Genomic DNA, 18,057 nt, shown 5'->3' on the forward strand with positions numbered 1-18,057 from the left:
AGGGAAAGAAATCTACCTCAAACGACCCTTTCAACAGCCAAACCGTCACTCAACCTTCGCTCCACCCCCGCCCTGTCTCTGGGATGCTTTACTAGTGCGGCAGCGCCTCCCGTGGCCACTGTGAGAACGGCGCTTCTTTTTTACGACTTGATTTCTCAGAAAAGGCAACTGTTGGTCGGCGGATCCCACTGGCTCCCATCAGGGCATCACGTGCTCTCTGTGGGAGGAGTTGCCGAATCCCCGCTCTCGAGACCAAGAGTCTTGCACCCGCTCTGAGTGTTTTCTGCGGCTTTTTCCCTTCCAACCGCTGCTGCTTTTTTTTCTAATTGTCCTATGTAAGGCAGCCCCAGGCCCAGACGAATCCCATCCCGCTTTTTCCAACCTCGCAGTTCCGCCCCTCCCCCCAAGAGGCGAAAGTCCTGGAAGGGGATTTCCTGACAGAACTTTCGCTTTCCTTTTCCCTCCCCTCTGGCCGGTTGCGCCTCCACGTCTGCCTAGCAACAGTGACGACACGGGGATACCTTTTTCCTATTGGTTGAGCTTGCCCATTATTGTTGCGCCATTGGTCACGCGGGGCGCCTCTTCATCCGCCTGCGACTTCACGAGAGCGGAGCGGCGCTTGAGGGTGGCGGCCAGGATGGCTCTGCGCCCTGCGCCCCTCTGGCTCCCGGTGATGGTGGCGATGTCTCTGTTACGGGGGAGCTGCCTTGGTGAGTCCTTTGGGGGCTCCGGTCCCTTTTTCTTCCAGGGAATCTTCCTCTCTCGCTCGTCCCCAGAAAGTTTAATCCCAGAAATAGAATCCCGATTCGGTCTTTTTTCTAGTCCGCTCCCCCTCCCCCTCTGGCCACCGTTTGATTAGGTCCCAAAGCGCTGCTGCCCCTCCCCCAGGAGAGTCCCTCTGGGGACAGGACGAGGGTCAACCCCCCGGATGTCAGTCAAGTCTATCTGGGCGCCCCCAAAGTGGAGGTTGTCGGAAAGCGGCGTTTGCAGGTGATCAGGTCAGATAAAGAACTTCCTGGCTGCCTTCGCCCAACCCCACCGCCTGGATCCCCTTTCCTGCCTTGGGAGGGGCTTTGGGGGTTCTGGTGCTGGAAGGACCCGGATGGTTCCTCTAATCGGATCCGTGTCTTGGCAGATGCTGGTGTAGTGGATCAGTCCGGGCTAAAGTTGTCCTGTGAATACAGCAGGATAAGAGTCTGGAGAAAACCTCTTCTTAATAATCTTCCTCCTTCCTGATTGTCACTTTCTCCTGATCCCCACCATCACTTAGAAACATAGAAACATAGAAGACTGACGGCAGAAAAAGACCTCATGGTCCATCTAGTCTGCCCTTATACTATTTTTGTATTTTATCTTAGGATGGATATATGTTTATCCCAGGCATGTTTAAATTCAGTTACTGTGGATTTATCTACCACGTCTGCTGGAAGTTTGTTCCAAGGATCTACTACTCTTTCAGTAAAATAATATTTTCTCATGTTGCTTTTGATCTTTCCCCCAACTAACTTCAGATTGTGTCCCCTTGTTCTTGTGTTCACTTTCCTATTAAAGGACTTGGTCCTGAAATGAACCCCAATATCCCCAGAGCCTTGGGGGGGGGGCAGGCAGAGATTTTTCTCCCAAGAGTTTCCTTCTCCCATTGCAGAAGCTCCCAACATGGGACAGTTTGCAAAATTAAAAAATATTTACAATGTATTATTTATTCTTTAGTAATGGGGAACTTGGGGTGTTCCTGGCTGTTTGCTCTGAGAAATTATCAGTATAGCAACTTTTCAAAAGACAAAAAAGATTGGCAGAAATTTAACTATTAAATAAGCTGCTTGGAGGTAAAAGGAGAGAAGGACCTCTGGGTGGGGACCATGAAATGAGCCTCTTGCTTGGACACAGACAGGACCAAACTCACCAGCTGTTCCTGACTGGAGGCACATTCACAATTGTCAGGATGCCAAACCTATGCAAACCTGTGTTACAGTCACACGTGTCATTTCTGACTTGAGGATTCAGGATTGTGAGTTACATCCACACGTTTCTCCTCTCAGGCAGACTTCAGCCTTGCTCATTGCTCAGCCCCACAAGGGGAAGAATCGGGTTCTGGATCACGGAGGGTCCAATCTGATCCATTTGGATTCTGAAATCTCCCCAGAGCTGGAAGTGGATCTGGGGATCCCCAAAAGCTTGGAGTAGCCCCTGGGATTGTGGGGAGGAGCAGGAAGAAGGAGGCCCAGGCCTTTGCCTTGAACTGGGAAGGACTGGGAGACCATGCTGGAGGGAATGGGCAGAGGGACTGTTTATTTCTCTGGGTGGCTCAAGTCTTTCCTTTTCCTGTATAGACGCAGGTTCTGCCCAAATAAGTCCCATGAATGCTCCTGAAAGTGATCTTTAAAATATTTGGTGCTCTGGAAGAATTTTTGCTCTGAAGAGCTTTCAGAATAGACACCAACAAAGGGGCCTTGGAGATTTCCCAGGTGTTTCGAGGGTGAGGGGAATTCTGGGAGTTGAAGTCCACACTGAAGTCCAAGTGGCTGAGTTGGAGAAACTCTGAGTTAAGCCTTGAGAGTCACTGGTGGATAATTGAGATCACAGAGAACTTCTGCACCAGAAACAAATTCCTTGTGTGTCCTATCACACTTGGCCAATAAAGAATTCTATTCTGTTCCATTCTATATCCTATTTTATTCTTATTCCTATTCTCATCGTCCTCCCAAGTTGGCTGAGGGGCATTTCTGCCTTTCCTTGTGCTCACAAAGTGCAGGATCAGCTTCAAAAGAGGAAAAGTGTCAGAGAAACTGAGATTCAGAATAAATCTGGTGCCTTTCTTAAACCTGGGAATTATGGCTTCTGACCCTAATTGGGTGGCTGGAATTCTTCATTTATTCTCTCTTGGGATAATCACAGGTTTTCTGTGGCACAGCAAGAGCACCAGCGCTTAGACTTATATATCTAGTCCCCAACTTGCAACCGTAACTGACCCCAGAATTTAGGTTTCTAAGTGAGAAATTTGTGCGTTTTGCCTCAATTTGTGACATTTGTTAAGGAAATCACTGTAGTTGTTAAACTAGCAACATGATTTTTAAGTGAATCTGCTTCCTCATTGAGTTTGATTGTCAGAAGTTGCAAAATAAGATCACATGATCCCCTGGACAGTGTGACTGTGGTAAATATGAACCAGTTGTCAAGGATCTGAATTTTGATCATGTGAAGAACATGGGGATGCTACAATGGTCATGTGTGAAAAATGGCCATCAGTTACTTTTTTCAGTGATGATGTAACTTCAAACAGTCACTAAATGAACTGTTGGAAGTGGAGGACTACCTGTATACCACTTCACAATGTTTTCAAGTCCAATGGAAGCAGTTGGAAATGGCAGCCTAACAATCTGGGTCCTCATTTTACGACCTCGGAAGGAATTGACCTTGATCAGGTTGTGATTGAACTCCTGGCTGTGGGCAGAATTAGCCTGCAATGCTGCATTCTAACCACTGGGCCTATATGGCTGAAGGTGTGGGGTTGAGCCCCACTGAGTCCTGGGTTCAAAGCCAATTCCTGTTCCGATGCCTGAACTCTGGGACGGGAGGGGGAATTTCCAGGGGGTCTACATGGCATCATTGCTGCACCCCATACGTTCCCCCCTTTCCCTCCCCATAACTCCCAGGGAAGCAGTTTGGGTTTCCTGTAAGGATCCCATGGCCTTTGGTCTCACCTGAATTCCTCCCTCCCCCTCCCCATTTTATAAACCCCCTCCTTAATCTGCAGCTATTAAGAATCCATGTTGGGCTTCATTGAAGTCAGGATGGGTTTTTTTCCCCTATTGGGGGGACCAGATGAGGTTTCCTTCTGCTTTTGAGCTTCTGAGAAGGGAGCCCCCCTTCTTCCTGTGGGGCCCCTGCAGCCTCCTTGGGCCAGAGACTGAGCAATGCAGAAGGGTGTGTGGAGGGAAGCCTTGCTGGGAGGGGGGATAATTGGAGGGGAGCACAAAAAGGGTGGGGGTTCTGCTCTCTCTTTGGCTCTGCTTTCCTTTCCTTTCCTCCCCCCCAATCCCTCTGCCCCCCAACCCTCCAGACCTTCCAGAAGATGCTCCTTTGTCTCTCAGTTGCTCCCTCTTTCCACCACTTTTCTTTCTCTCCCGTCATCTCCCCCTTCATTTTCTCTTCTTCTTCTTCCTCCTCCTTCTTTCCAGACCTGGGAATGGGGCCTTCTGTGCCCCATAGAGCATCAGGGTCCTTGCCTGAGCCCCCTAACTCTGCCCCTCTGGGTCCCTTCAAGGCATCTCCTCCCATTCCCTGAAGTATTGCTTCACTGGCATCTCGGAGCCCAGTCAGGGGCAGCCCCACTTTGTCCTTGTGGGGTTTGCGGATGGTCAGGCCATTGATCACTATGACAGCAACAGCCGGAGGATGAAGCCTCGAGTCTCCTGGATGGAGAAGCTGGGGAAGGAGGATCCCCAATTCTGGGACAGATACACCCAGAGAGTTCGTGGGGATGAGGAGGTGTCCAGACTAGACCTGGAGACTCTGAGGAGTCGCTACAATCAGAGCGAAGGTGAGTGATGGGTCGTGTGGCTCCTCCGGCCCCATATTCCCCACCCCAGGAACCAGAGGGGGGGAAAATTGGGGGGTCCCTTCAAAAGGACAGGCTGCTTCCACACCTTTTAAAAAGTATTTTTTAATATATTTATTCTTTTTCTAAAATCCATATAAGATTGTTCTTGCCTCCATAGCTGCCATGTTCTGCCAATTGCAGTAAATGAAAACTAGTTTAAATTTATCCATCTGTCTTTCTGAATGTTGATATTGATATAAACTGAGATAAAAAGAGACCAAAATCTCCCCTCCCCCCACATGAAAGTTGGAGGGTCTGACCTTGGTGGGTCTCCTGCTGTGGGGGAGGAAGGGAATCACAGGTTCCCCCCCCCCCCAAAAAAGGCAGTGGATCCTAATTAAAGTCTGGGGCAAGCAGGTCATCATCCTTCCCTGTTTCCACCCCAGAGAAATAAGGGATCAAGTGCAGATCCACCTGGGGTGACCAGATCCCAAGGGAGGTTAGTGATGGGGGCTTCCTTTCCCTTGAACTCTGGGGAGGAAATGGGGGTGTCGGTGCCTCTGTCAAAGTCCCTGCAAGAAGAGGGGCAGCTCTGTCTATCTTCAGGACTCCCGAAACCATCCTCCTGTCTGTCTTTCAGGCCTTCACACATGGCAGCTGATGTATGGCTGTGAGCTCCGGAGAGACGGGAGCAAAGGAGGGTTTTATCAGTATGGCTATGAAGGGAGGACCTTCCTCATCTTCGACAAGGAGACCCTCACTTGGGTGGCTCCCGACCCCCAGGCCCAGATCACCCAGAGGAAATGGGATGGTGATCTAGGATGGAATCAGCATTGGAAGGCCTACCTGGAGAAGGAATGTTTTGACTGGATAAAGACGTTCCTGTCCTATGGGAATGAGACGTTGCAGAGGACAGGTGAGCATCTGAATGGAGACTGGACTTTCCTCCTTTATGGCCGTATTTCTTGGACACAGGAAATGCAGCCTCTGCCTGGCAGGTGTCTGGGTGGGTCAGGCAGGAAAAGCCCTTGAGGGTGTCCAGTTCACTGCCCACAATGAAGGAACCATTTGGGGCCATTCAGTGAAACCCCCATTAACCAAACTGTAGTCGAGAGTGGTGGGCAGTCTTCATTTCCCCCCATTAACTCTGCTTCTGCCCACATCCCATAGGGCAGTGTTTCCCAACCTTTTTTGAGCCGCGGCACATTATTCATGTTTTGTTTTCAAAATTCTGGGGAACACTGAAGGGGGGGGGGGGCGGGGGGGCTAAAGAAAAGTTTGGACAAAAAAAATATCTCTTCCTCCATTTCACTCTATTTCTCCCTCCCTCTTTCTCTCTCTTCTTTCCTTCCCTTCTTTCTCTCCATCCCTCTTTCTTTCTTTCTTCCTCTCTTTTTTGCTCTCTTTCTCTCTCCCTCCTTCCCTCCCTCCATGTCTTTCCCTCTCCCTCCTTCCCCCCTTTCTTTCTCTCTCTCTCTTGCTTTCTTTCCCTCTCTTTCTCTTGCTTTCTTTCTCTCATTCTCTCTCCCCTCCTTTTTCTCTCTCTCTCTTTCTCTCTCGTTCACCACGCCAGCAACAGAGAGAAAAAGAGAGAGCGAGAGAGAGCCAGAGAGAGAGTGGAGTGCGCAGCAGCCATCAGCCTCCTCGCCCTCCCAGAGGTCCCCAGCGCCCGGCCTCGCGCCGCCTCCCGTTAGCCCGGCCGAAAGCCACACAGTCCCGGACTCCCGGATCGCTCGCTTCTCCGGCCAGCGCGGCGCTTTCCTGGGCAGATGGCTTTGCTGACCGGAGAAGCGAGCGATCCGGGAGTCCGGGACTGTGTGGCTTTGCGCCATGAAGAGAAAACGGCAGCAGGGAAAAGTCGGCCGTTTTCTCTTCATGGCGCAAAGCCACACAGTCCCGGACTCCCGGATTGCTCGCCCCAAGGCAGGAGGCGGCGGTGGAGGAGAGTGGGCGGATCGGGCGGGCAATGGGGCAGGGCGGAGAAGCCAGGGGCGCGTTTGGCCGGAGGCACCGTGGGGAGGCAGGGGCAGGAAGGTGCGGCAGTAGGTGCCTCCGGCCAAACGCGCCCCTGGCTTCTCCGCCCTGCCCCATTGCCCGCCCGATCCGCCCACTCTCCTCCGCCGCCTCTCGCCGCGGCACACCTGACGTTGTCTCGCGGCACACTAGTGTGCCGCGGCACACCGGTTGGGAAACGCTGCCATAGGGGGCTCCCTCCCTGCCTTGCACCTGATGGTGCACCTCCCACTCCCACCACTAGAGGGCTCCACTTCTACCATTTAAGAAGGCATTATCCGTGTCCCAACTGGGGTAAAAGGGCCATGGATGAAGGGTTATTTATTTTCTTTCTGGGGGGGGGGAGTTCAAGGGGGAGCAAGGTTTCTGTCAATCTTTCTTTTAAGCCTCAAACAGGTTCCCACAATTCTCAGTCAGCCTTTCTCAAAACAGCCCCCTCCCCACCTTCAGGAACCCCCCCTCTCCCCAGAGGGGGACTCACATTATAATCTTTCCCTAGGACTTTTTATTAATTTACCATCTAGAACACCCCTCCCCCCTCGGTCTCTCCCTTTCCCCCTGGGGTCCTTGATCCCTCCAGAATTAGCTGCATGAGATTAGAATCAATGGGGGAATCCCCCTCATTGATTATCACCCAGTCCCTCTGTGCTTGGGGAAGAGGACCCCCTCTCTCTTCCCATTGACATCATTCTCTCTCTGCCCCCCCCCTTTTCAGAGACAAAATCTCTTTTCCAAATTGATCAGTGTGAGATTCCCTTTGATCTCTTCCCCTTAAAATTGGGGTTGTGTCCCTTGGAAAGAGGCCTGGAGCAGCCTCAGATTCAGGGGAGCAGAAGAGAATGCAGAAAGTAGAGAGAACCTTCTGTGTTGTGGCTGTTTTGAGAGGGAACCTAAGAGACCATCTCCACTCTCCCTCCCCTGAAGGGAGCAGCCCAAGATCAGCCAGAGTTCAAAGCAGACAGAGAGGACTTTCCTTGGACCCTCAATTTGCTGCCGGAGGTTTTTCAGGCTGAGTCCCTGGGAAGGACTCAAAATCAGGAGTTCTTGTGGTTGAGCGTTTTCCAGATTCGGAGCATTTCCCAAAACCCCTTGAGATGCTCCAGGTGTGGAGGGGGAAATAGGGGGAGAGTTTCCTGCCCCTGATTTTCTCACCCACCTTTCAGTCTCTGGAGGGGCTCAGAGTCAATTCCGGTGTTTCCGCAGAGCCTCCAGTGGTGACGATGAGCAGCAGGACGGAGGTGGAGGATGGGATGGAGACGCACGTCTGCCGGGTCCATGGCTTCTACCCCAGGGAGATCGATGCCTCCTGGATGAGGGATGGGGAGGTCTGGCTGCAGGACACCTTCCATGGGTTTCTTGCCCCCAATGCGGATGGGACCTACCACTACTGGATCAGCATCCAGATTGACCCCAAAGAGAGGGGCCGCTATCGGTGCCACGTGGAGCATGACGGCCTGCAGGATCCTCTGGACTTGGAGCTGAAGGGTGAGAGGCTGCAGGGAGGGAAAGGCCGGGCACTTGGGCAGCCTGGAGGGGGTGGGAGAGAAATCTGACCCCAGGTGTGTCCAGATGTGAATATACCTGAGCTTTAATCCATTGGTTTTTCCGTTGTTTGAGGTTGGTGAAGCTGCAGGGACCAGACCCTAGAACTGACTTCAGGGAATAAAAAGGAAACTACAGAATCCCATCACAATACTTGGCCGATCCTGATGAAATGCCCTTAGATCATCTCTTAGGCCTCCCCTGGTTCTTCCTCCCAGCAGAAAAGCAGCAATTACACTGAGCACCAGAAATAGATTTGGTTTTGTTTACAATTCCTAAAGTGGAAGAATCAGGAGGAGTCTGGTAGCCCCTTTTCTGAAGGCAGATTTTGGCTGGACCGATGGACATCAGGAGTCAGAAAATGGGCCCCCAAGTCTGAGCTTTTTCCCATCAGAGACTAACAGAGTTTCCTGCTTTGAAAGTCAAAAGGTCACTGTGTTGCTTCTCTAAGAAAGAAGTTGCACATTATTTTATGATACGATATGTGAATTCCTGAGGCTCAGCATAAAACCCAAGGAAAAAAGCCCCCTCTCAAAGAACTCTGCATATGCTCAGAAGTGTCGTAAACATACACCAGATTTCCAAAGTTTCAAAATTCAAATTGAAATCTAATTTTTTTATTGATGATTGTCACCATCATACAAGAAATATTCAAATTTAATTGCTCTTTCTCCCAATTCAGAACCCACCGATTCAAAATCCAACCTTGGGCTCATCATCGGCTTTGTTGTGGCTGCTCTGGTTGTGGTGGGTGTGATTGCTGGGATTGTGGTATTCATCAGTAAGTATTTTTTGGTGGTGGTGGGGTGATGGAAGGAAGAAGGGGAGATTCCCCCCAAGTCTTTCCCTTTGGGGAGCTTCCTTCTGTCCTGTTGTCCCATCCCTCTTGGGGAGCATCTGAGATCTCAGCCTCTTGCTGGGACTCCAGTCTCAGTTCAGCTGAGTCTGAGATTCAGGCAGTCTGAGGTTCTTCTGAGTGGGGAAGAGGCATCCCAGTTCCTTTGTCCCCCTCAAAGTCTTTGATCAAAGAGCAGCAGAGAAGGATTTCCATGGAAACCTCCCCCCCCCTCCCAGCTGCTTCCCCCAATTCCCCTCCACCCATCTCAGAGGCAGCAGGTCTCTCTTGGGGCAAATCAGGAGATACATTTGTATTTTGAAGATATTTCTGTCTATATAAATGGGACAAAGTGACTGAAATATCTCCTGGGGTTCTTCCACCTACAGGGAGAGAGTTTGGATGATCTCTGGTGGATTTTTTTGACCTTTAATTGATTTTTCTCCTTGCAGACAGAGGTCAAGAAGACTACAATGCAGTCCCAAGTGAGTAAATATTCCTCCTTCCATGTAATCTCCAACTTCAGAGGCCCCTTCACTTGAGGATTGTGTGTTTGTGTGTCTGTGTTTAAGGACAAAAGCAACTCATGAAGCTGCATAGTTGTGCTATTTACTCCTAAGAACTAAGCTGGGGAAGGAGGCCCCCTTTCCATAAGAGCCAGGCTGATATTGGGAGTGAAGATCTAGGACAAGAAACCCCCCAGAGGATGAGAAGATCCACCTGGGTGAAAGGTTTGCTCTGAGTGAGAAGCTGCTCTGGTTTCCAAGTAGGAGGAACTTGCAGAATCCACTTTCCTTGCACTGGTTTGTTCCTGCGGAGGAGAAGGGGAACTCTCCCTGTTGGATTTCCAGGCACTTTCATCCAGGCAGGGAAGGCAGCCCACAGTCTGCATGGTGGAGCCTGGGCTCCTTTGAGGGAAAGAGCCCTTCATTCCTTGGTGGGAAATAGGAAAACCACTGGCAATGCCGTGATCCCCAATGGTTAGAGACTCTTCAGGTGGCATAGCTGAGACCTGGCTGATTCTGGAAGTGGGGAGATTCTCCTCTCAGAGATGCGTCCAGCTGGGTTGAGGGTTTGGCACCAGCCGGTCTCCAGGGCCAAGGGCAGGTGGGATGGCAGTGGTCCTCTGAGAGTCTCTTTTGGCCTTTAAGGGCCTTGATCCCCAGGTTTCTGGTTGTGATTCCCTGTTTCTGAATCTGGGCTCAAGAGATTAATTGGGCTTGTTGCCACTGTACCAGCCTCCTTGATGCATGGCCACCTCCCTGCCTGAGTGCTGGAGACCATCGCAGGGTTGGCATGAAGTTGCCCCAGGATTCTGGGCCTGGGATTCTTCAATCTGCCATCCCTGGGTTTGGTCTCGGAAGCGGCTCAGAAGTTCATGTTCACCATGGTTGTCATGGGTCTTTTCCACATCATCTTGGGCCCAACTCAAGACAGTGGTCACACACCAGATATGATCTTGTTTTCGGAGCAATGGCAATGTGATCTGGTGGGGGAATCTAGGTCATAATGAAATGTTTAAAATATTTTATATGGCATTTGTTGAATTTTATTGCAAGCTTCCTGGAGTCACCTTGGAGAGATGGATCTCATAGAAGTTAAATCATGAAATAAATGAACAGGCTGGTCTCCTCTGAGAGGTTCATGAGGCTGCAGAGGTTTAATGGTGAAGAGAGAGAAGAGGATCAGGACAAAGCATTCCTGTTCCTGTGTCCATTCCCTTTCTATCCTCTCACTTTGTGTCTCTCTCTCCAATGCAGGGAGGAACCAGGCCATTTAGCAGCCCCCTCGCAGGTGAGTGACCCCAATGGGGGCTGTATGGAGGGGGGATGGAGATTGAGGGCTTTGAGGTCCAAGGAACAACTAATGGTGAAGATACTTTGGGAAATCCTTGTTCTCTCCTAATCTACTCAGAGGTTACAAAGTGAGGAATTTGAGGGAGAGTCAGATGGGCTCTGGGGAGAGGCCTGCCTGCCCCCAAATTCTTATTCTGCAAGGCCAGACTGGGGCCCCTCTCAGGCTCAGACTGTCTGGGATCAGGAGTCTCAGAGACCTGCAAAGAGGAGATTTGAGTGTCCTCAGGGTGTTGGGAGAAATATCCATCTGGTTCGGTTCACAAGTGACAGAGAGGAAGAGAGACAAACAAACAAACAAAACCCCCAGCGTTCCTATTTATATATATTTCCCTTTTCTTTTAAGTACCTTTATTTAGCCTAGTTGGTTTTCCAGCTTCGTTCTTCAGCACAGTCCACTCTTCATACAATCTTCATGCCCACCTGGACAGTCAGTCTCCTTCCGTCCCAGGCATCCAGCAAGTCTTCCACAGAGCAGCCCATCCTGACCCTCCAGCTACAGCATCCCAGGTTTCCCCATTTCCCATGCAGAAATTCAATCCGGCTCTGCTGGGTCCTGGCGTAAAACGAGTCTCCTAGCAAGACTCCCGCCCCACCTGGCTGTTTTCGGACCAGAAAGGGTTTGGGGGGACTCCACTGCTCCCCTCAGTGAGTAAGGGCACCTCCTTCCACCGGCTTTACTCCCGCCTGGAAGTTTTCAGACTCTGGGAGGACCTCTGCTTGTTTCCAGAGTTATGGGCCAGGGGTGAAATTCAGCAGCTTTTGACAGGTTCTGGAGAACCGGTAGCAGAAATTTTGAGTAGTTTGGAGATCCTGGCTGGCCTCAAAGTCAGGTAGGAATGGAGATTTTGCAGTATCCTTCCCCTGCCACACCCACCAAGCCACGCCCACAGAAGGTCCCGTGCTCTGGCCTGACCTATAGTAACCAAAACTACTTTGTATGGTTCCTAAAAGCTTCGTAATGTAGCTTCTTGACTTTATTTATTTATCTATCTATTTAAATAGAGGAGAAGATATATGAAAGGAAGAAAATATATATGATATATGAGATAAAGGAAAGGCAATTGGACAGGGGACGAAAGGCACACTAGTGCACTTATGTACGCCCCTTACTGACCTCTTAGGAACCTGGAGAGGTCAATTGTAGATAGTCAAAGGGAGAAATGTTGGAAGTTAGGGGTTGACATTATTGAGTCTGGTAATGAGTTCCACGCTTCAACAACTCGATTGTTAAAGTCATATTTTTTACAGTCAAGGTTGAAGCGGTTAATATTAAGTTTGAATCTGTTGCGTGCTCTTGCGTTGTTGCGATTGAAGCTGAAGTAGTCATTGACAGGTAGGACGTTGCAGCATATGATTTTGTGGGCAATACTTAAATCGTGTTTTAGGTGTCGTAGTTCTAAGCTTTCTAGACCCAGGATTGTCAGTCTATTTTCATAGGGTATTCTGTTTCGAGTGGAGGACTGAAGGGCTCTTCTGGTGAAATATATTTGGACGTTTTCAAGGGTGTTGGTGTCCGAGATGTGGTGTGGGTTCCAGACAGATGAGCTGTATTCTAGGATGGGTCTGGCAAAAGTTTTGTAGGCTCTTGTGAGTAGTGTGAGATTGCCGGAGCAGAAGCTACGTAGGATCAGGTTAACAACTCTAGAAGCCTTACAAGAATTAGGGAAATGAGAAGGAAAATATTACATAAGTGGTATTTTACTCCCGTTCAATTTGCACATTTTCAGCAGAATGTTAGGGGGAATTGTTGGCATGGTTGTCAAGATAAAGGAGTGTTTATGCATATGTTTTGGGAATGCCCGATAGTGCAGGAATTTTGGCAAAAAGTGAAAGAGGATATCAATGGAATGTTAAATATACAATGGACAATCACTAAGGAAATGGCAGTATTAGTAAAAAGCAATGCGATGGGAGAATTTAGAGAAATAAAAAAAGCAGCAATAGAAAGTGCTCAGGCAGTAATAGTTTTGGGTTGGAAGGATGCGACAAAATGGACAATGCAAAATTGGTATAGGTACATGGTGGATCATATTCAATTTGAAATTATGGAAAAAAGGATAAATTTGGATAATGAAACTGATTTGGGACAGCTGATTGGACGGTGGGACAAGGTAAGACGATATATGACGAGCAGAATCCGTGACCAAGCTACAAGAAATAAACTAGAATCACTCTATAATATGTAGACAGATATATTGCTCTTGGGTTAAGTGGATTAAAAAAGAAATACCCCCAATTTGGTGGTGGGGAATGTGTGTATGTCGGGGTGATGGGCACAATTCACATTTCACTATGCACTGTTTTATGTTGTGTGATTTTAAATTGTTAAAAATCAATAAATAAATAAAAAAAAAAAAAAAAAATAGAAGCCTTTTTGGCGATATTGTTGCAGTGGGCTTTAGCACTTAGGTCATTTGATATTAGTATTCCAAGGTCTTTTACTGAGTGTGGGTTGTCTGTGCCTTCTGTTGTTCTTTCTAATTACTAATGGGCTTCTGCTGATTGACAGGTTTTAGAGAAAGGTTCATAGTGAATTGGAGTGAGGAATGGGATGAAAGTTGCTGGTTTTACTTTATGGGAGAGTGATAAGGTGTTAATCTTCATCCAAGTTGCTTGGATTCAAAGGGGAAGGTTTTTTCCTGTCCCTTATTTTTCTTTGCATGTGCCATTTATGTATTTTCAGAGTTTAGAAAAATGGAACACGAACCTTCCCTCATCATCAAGTGCTGAACAGACGTCATTTTTTCTGCTGCCTACAAACAGCTGATTTTGCCACCGAAGCTGGTTATTTGGTGGTTTTGCTTCCTGTTTTTTAAAGGGGAGGCTAGGAACGACCCAAGATGGTCTTCGGACAATCAAGCACAGACAGAGAAGAGAGGGGGCTGGATGCCTGCAATTTTTAATAAGAAGTGATCAGAAGGTCTAACCTCTTGCCATCCTTTCCCTTCAGCTGCTTGACTTTCATAAGTACACTTGGGTTTTAACTGAACTTTACAATCATCTGATTCGTGACTAGTTGACTTTTACAGCATTTTTTCCCTCCCTGTTGTTTACATGAAATTCAAAAGTATTCTTTTTAGCTGTAAGGAATTTGCCGTGGATGTTACATTTACACAGTATTGTATTATAAATCTGGCACTTTCTAACTTTTTTTTTGAAAAAGACCCTCAATATTTCTCCCATAATTATAAAATGGGAACACCCACCCACCCCTTATTTTTTTCTGCCCCAGGAGTAAAAAGACAATTTATCTGTGGAAGCTGTTGCTTATCTGCTTCTCTTGCCTTTGAAGAGAAAACTAAAAATGCTCTGCATGTCTTTGAAAGGGGATAAATTATTTTGGGAGATAATTGAAAGAAGAATGCCCACTTATGAGGAAAAAAGGATACAAAACACACACAAGTTCTATCACATGCTATAGGAACAACAATATTATACATATGGAAAAAATAATGAGTAATCATTATGTAGAGATACCTAGGTGTCTTTCAACAATTGAGGTATTGAGACATCCCAACACAGTAGATATAATAAAAAATATAACTTATGATGATTTATTAGACTCTAATGGACACTTGAAGATCAATCAAAAATTAGAAGATGAAGGGTAAAGTATGATATGGCTTACATATTATCAAATACAAAGTAGATATAAATCATACCTACCTTGGTATAGCTAAGAAATATAATTTAATAGATAAACTATTGATTGGACCAAATATTAAATTCATAACAAAAATGTATAATGATCTTTTATATTATGATACCATTGAGGAAACAGTAAAAGAAAATATGTTAGCCTGGGTGAAAAATTTTGGCTACCTGATCCAATTAGAAGATTGGGAAAAAATATGGAAGGAACATTATAAATTGACTTCTCAGCGGCGTTTAAAGAAAAAATATGTAAAATGTTCTACCAGTGGCATTATGCCCCGGCAAGATTAGCCAAAATCTATCCGAACGTAGATCAAAATGCTGGAAGTGTAAAACCGATCACGGAACATTTTACTACTTATGGTGGACGTGTCCAGTAATTAGGAAATTTTGGAATATGATCAGTAATTTGATAAAGGAAATGACAGAATATGAATTAGAATTAAAGCCAGAAACCTACCTTCTGGGGATCATGAGAGGGAAACATAGAAAAATGAATTATTATTTTATAATAGATATATTAACGGCTGCCAGATTAGCACAAATATGGAAGGATGAAACCCTCCCCCCTTACAGAGATAATGGTAATAAAGAAAATGTTGGATTGTGCAGAAATGAGCAGGCTTACTATAGAATTGTAGAGCCTATTGTAGAATCTATATCATGTGGGAAAAATTGTATATATGGCTTGAAAAGAATAATAATAAGTAAATATATAAATAACCAGTAATTAAGAATGAATTAATGAATTATTTAATTATTTAAATAATTAAATAATTAATCAGTAGTTGTAAATACTAATACAAAATAAATAACTAATATAAAAGGTAAATATTAATGGGAAAAGATTATTAAGATAGTTGGATAATAATGTATTGAAACTGATATGCTGATGCTACAGAAATGTAAATGAATACTTATTTGAATGATTTGTTAATGTCTTTTATGTGTTGTACAGTTTTTAAAAATTAATAAAAATATTTTAAAAAAGAAAGAAAGAAGAATGCTCTCCAATTTACATTTTTATGTGACAATAAAAAGAAAAAAATTGATAGGTCAAGAAATGTTCTGCAAAATCAATGTGATATCCAAAAGCAGGAAATACGTTGTACCTGATTTCCAGTTTGAGGAATTGGAATTCCATTTGTCACTCTCAGATGTGGACAAGTAGTACTGTATTTGGTTTTTCAGAAAAGATTGAAAAGAACTCTGAGATTATTCAACATGAATAAGATATTTAGAACAGAGACTTCTGAACTTTGGAAATGAGATACAATTGTTGATAAAGTTCCGAATTTAAAATCTAAGGGAAGGTTTTACCATTTAAAATGAAGCACAGATTATTTGACCTGCATTCAGGCATAATGATCAAAGGGATTTGTGGCCAATAAGAAATTGTGTAGACTTTCTATGAATAAATTATAATAACAGACTATTAGCAGAGTGTTTTGAATTTTAACTTTGCTGTTTTTCAACTATTAACTATTTTTTCTTTGACATGTATAATCTATGGCAGGTCAGGTTGCAAATAGATGTACAAGATTATAAATTCTGGGCCTGTTTTGCAAAGGGGAAAGCTATTATAGTTGCAATAGATTACTCAGGGTTCAACTGGAAGGCACAATACAGTATGTACTTTTCTCTTTTTAAAATTGTTTTTTTTCAATGTTTTTGTTTAGTTTTGTTCTGTCTCTGTTTAATCCTTTTATTTGGGATTTTAATCTTTGGAATAAAGTAGAAAGGTTAATTCTAAGAAAAATGGAGCAGGAGAGCCACAGTTCGGCCTGGCTGCTTCCCCACTAACCATTTCACGCATAATGTAAGAACACCAAACTTGTTTGCTGAAAATAAATGGTTTTTTCATTTCTTCTCACCTGAGTTGCTGCCTCTTATTGGAAGTTGGGAATAACAAGGATTTTCCCCTCCGATGCTCAGAGACTTCAATTTCACTCTGAGTGGTAAGAAGAGGAGGAACCAAGGCAAGAACTGAGGGGAAAACTCCTATGTGCTCCTTTGGAGAGGAGGCAGCCATTTTGTTCCTGTGTGGTGATGTTTCTCTAGCATTACCAGCTGATCTTCTGTAAAATGGCTACTTTTAGTCTTGGCTTGGTTGGTGGCAGCAACAAAGGCAGATTTTCCCTCCAACCCTCCTGGTCTCTGAGTCTCATCCAGAGGCCCTTCGGGAGACAGGACTTCAATGCCTGGCCAGAACGTCCTGGTCGTTCCTTCTAGGTTGGATCTCCCTTTTACAAGCTTCCACCGGTTGCTTCATGTCCTGGTGCCTTGTGCTTTGGAGAAGAGGTCGATCCCTTCTTCTCTGGGGAAGCCCGTCCAGTGCTGGGAGACAGTTATTATGACACGTACAACACCCCCCAATTCTTCCGTTGGATAGGCTAGGCCTCCCTAGTTCTCTCAATAGTTCTCCATCCCATTCAATCTTCCTTCATCATCCTTGAATACAGCTCATCTGTTTGGAACCCATATCGCATCTATGACATTAACACTCTTGAAAATGTCCAAAGATACTTCACCAGAAGAGCCCTTCACTCCTCCACTTGAAATAGAATACCCTACGAAACTAGACTTTCAATCCTGGGCCTAGAAAGCTTAGAACTAAGATGCCTTAAACAAGATCTAAGTATTGCCCACAAGATCATATGCTGCAACGTCCTGCCTGTCGGCGACTACTTCAGCTTCAACCACAACAACACAAGAGCACACAACAGATTTAAATTTAATATTAACCGCTCCAAACTTGACTGTAAAAAATATGACTTCAGTAACTGAGTTGTCGAAGCGTGGAACTCATTACCGGACTCAATAGTGTCATCCCCAAACCCCCAACACTTTACCCTTAGATTATCTATGGTTGACCTATCCAGATTCCTAAGAGGTCAGTAAGGGGTGAGTACAAGTGCACTAGAGTGCCTTCCGTCCCCTGTCCTATCTAGCTATTTATTTATTTATTCATTCATTCATTCATTCATTCATTCATTCATTCATTCATTCATTCATTTATTTATTAGATTTGTATGCCGCCCCTCTCCGAAGACTCTCCTATATCTCCTATACCTTTCTTCTATTCCTATATCTCTTCTTCTATTCTTTCATTGATATGTTCTATTCCTATATCTTCTCTTCTATTCTTTCTTAGATATATTTTACTATGAATATCTCCTCTATAACCTTCATCATGTATTTTACTATGTGTATATAGATATATACCCACTAAAACCCTCATTGTGTATTGGACAAAATAAATAAATAAAATAAATAAATCATCTTTGTTGCTCCTGTCTGCACTCTTTCCAGGGTCTCAGCATCTTTTTTGAATCGTGGAAACCAGAATAGGACCAGCATCCCGGGGGGGGGGGGGGAAAGCTCACTAGTGCAGGATAAACCAGGATTATCCTTTCTCGGGTTCTCTTGAAGTTGCTCCTTTGTTGACACCAAGACTGCGTTGCTTTTTGGCAGCTCCACCTCATCCCCCACTGCGAGGGGCTGTGTGGGGTCTCCCCTCCCCCTCGCCTGCACCCCCCACAGGTCCAAAGAATCCGCTCGCCCTTCCCGCCGTTTCGCCCTCCCCCCCCAAGATAGAACTTTCGCTTTCTTCTCTG

At 46.0% G+C, this 18,057-nt stretch overlaps 1 protein-coding gene across 2 annotated transcripts; it reads left to right on the plus strand.

Annotated features, from left to right (window-relative positions):
* Positions 1-568: 568 nt before the first annotated feature.
* On the plus strand, positions 569-15,438 carry LOC139159739 (major histocompatibility complex class I-related gene protein-like). 2 transcript variants are annotated; one of them, XR_011557833.1, is made up of 9 exons: positions 569-710; positions 4,265-4,540; positions 5,181-5,456; positions 7,757-8,038; positions 8,778-8,876; positions 9,383-9,415; positions 10,691-10,724; positions 11,143-11,431; positions 13,470-15,438. XR_011557833.1 is itself a non-coding variant. In XM_070737103.1 (8 exons), the coding sequence occupies exons 1-7, from the start codon at positions 638-640 to the stop codon at positions 10,708-10,710; spliced, it is 1,059 nt and encodes a 352-aa protein (XP_070593204.1). In that variant the 5' UTR covers positions 569-637; the 3' UTR covers positions 10,711-10,724; positions 13,470-15,438. The 2 variants fall into 2 exon arrangements, 1 of the variants encoding a protein (XP_070593204.1); XM_070737103.1 differs by lacking the exon at positions 11,143-11,431.
* The last annotated feature ends 2,619 nt before the right edge of the window (positions 15,439-18,057 follow it).

Source organism: Erythrolamprus reginae, chromosome 2, assembly GCF_031021105.1.
Source record: "Erythrolamprus reginae isolate rEryReg1 chromosome 2, rEryReg1.hap1, whole genome shotgun sequence".
NCBI classification, from domain to species: domain Eukaryota; kingdom Metazoa; phylum Chordata; class Lepidosauria; order Squamata; family Dipsadidae; genus Erythrolamprus; species Erythrolamprus reginae.

What these genes read in the sequence shown, in the direction of transcription:
- LOC139159739 (XM_070737103.1), top strand. Translation starts at nt 638, where the DNA reads ATGGCTCTGCGCCCTGCGCCCCTCTGGCTCCCGGTGATGGTGGCGATG. An exon ending in TCGCTACAATCAGAGCGAAG is followed by an intron (nt 4,541 to 5,180) that starts GTGAGTGATGGG and finishes TCTGTCTTTCAG; the next exon opens with GCCTTCACACATGGCAGCTG. An exon ending in AGACTACAATGCAGTCCCAA is followed by an intron (nt 9,416 to 10,690) that starts GTGAGTAAATAT and finishes TCTCCAATGCAG; the next exon opens with GGAGGAACCAGGCCATTTAG.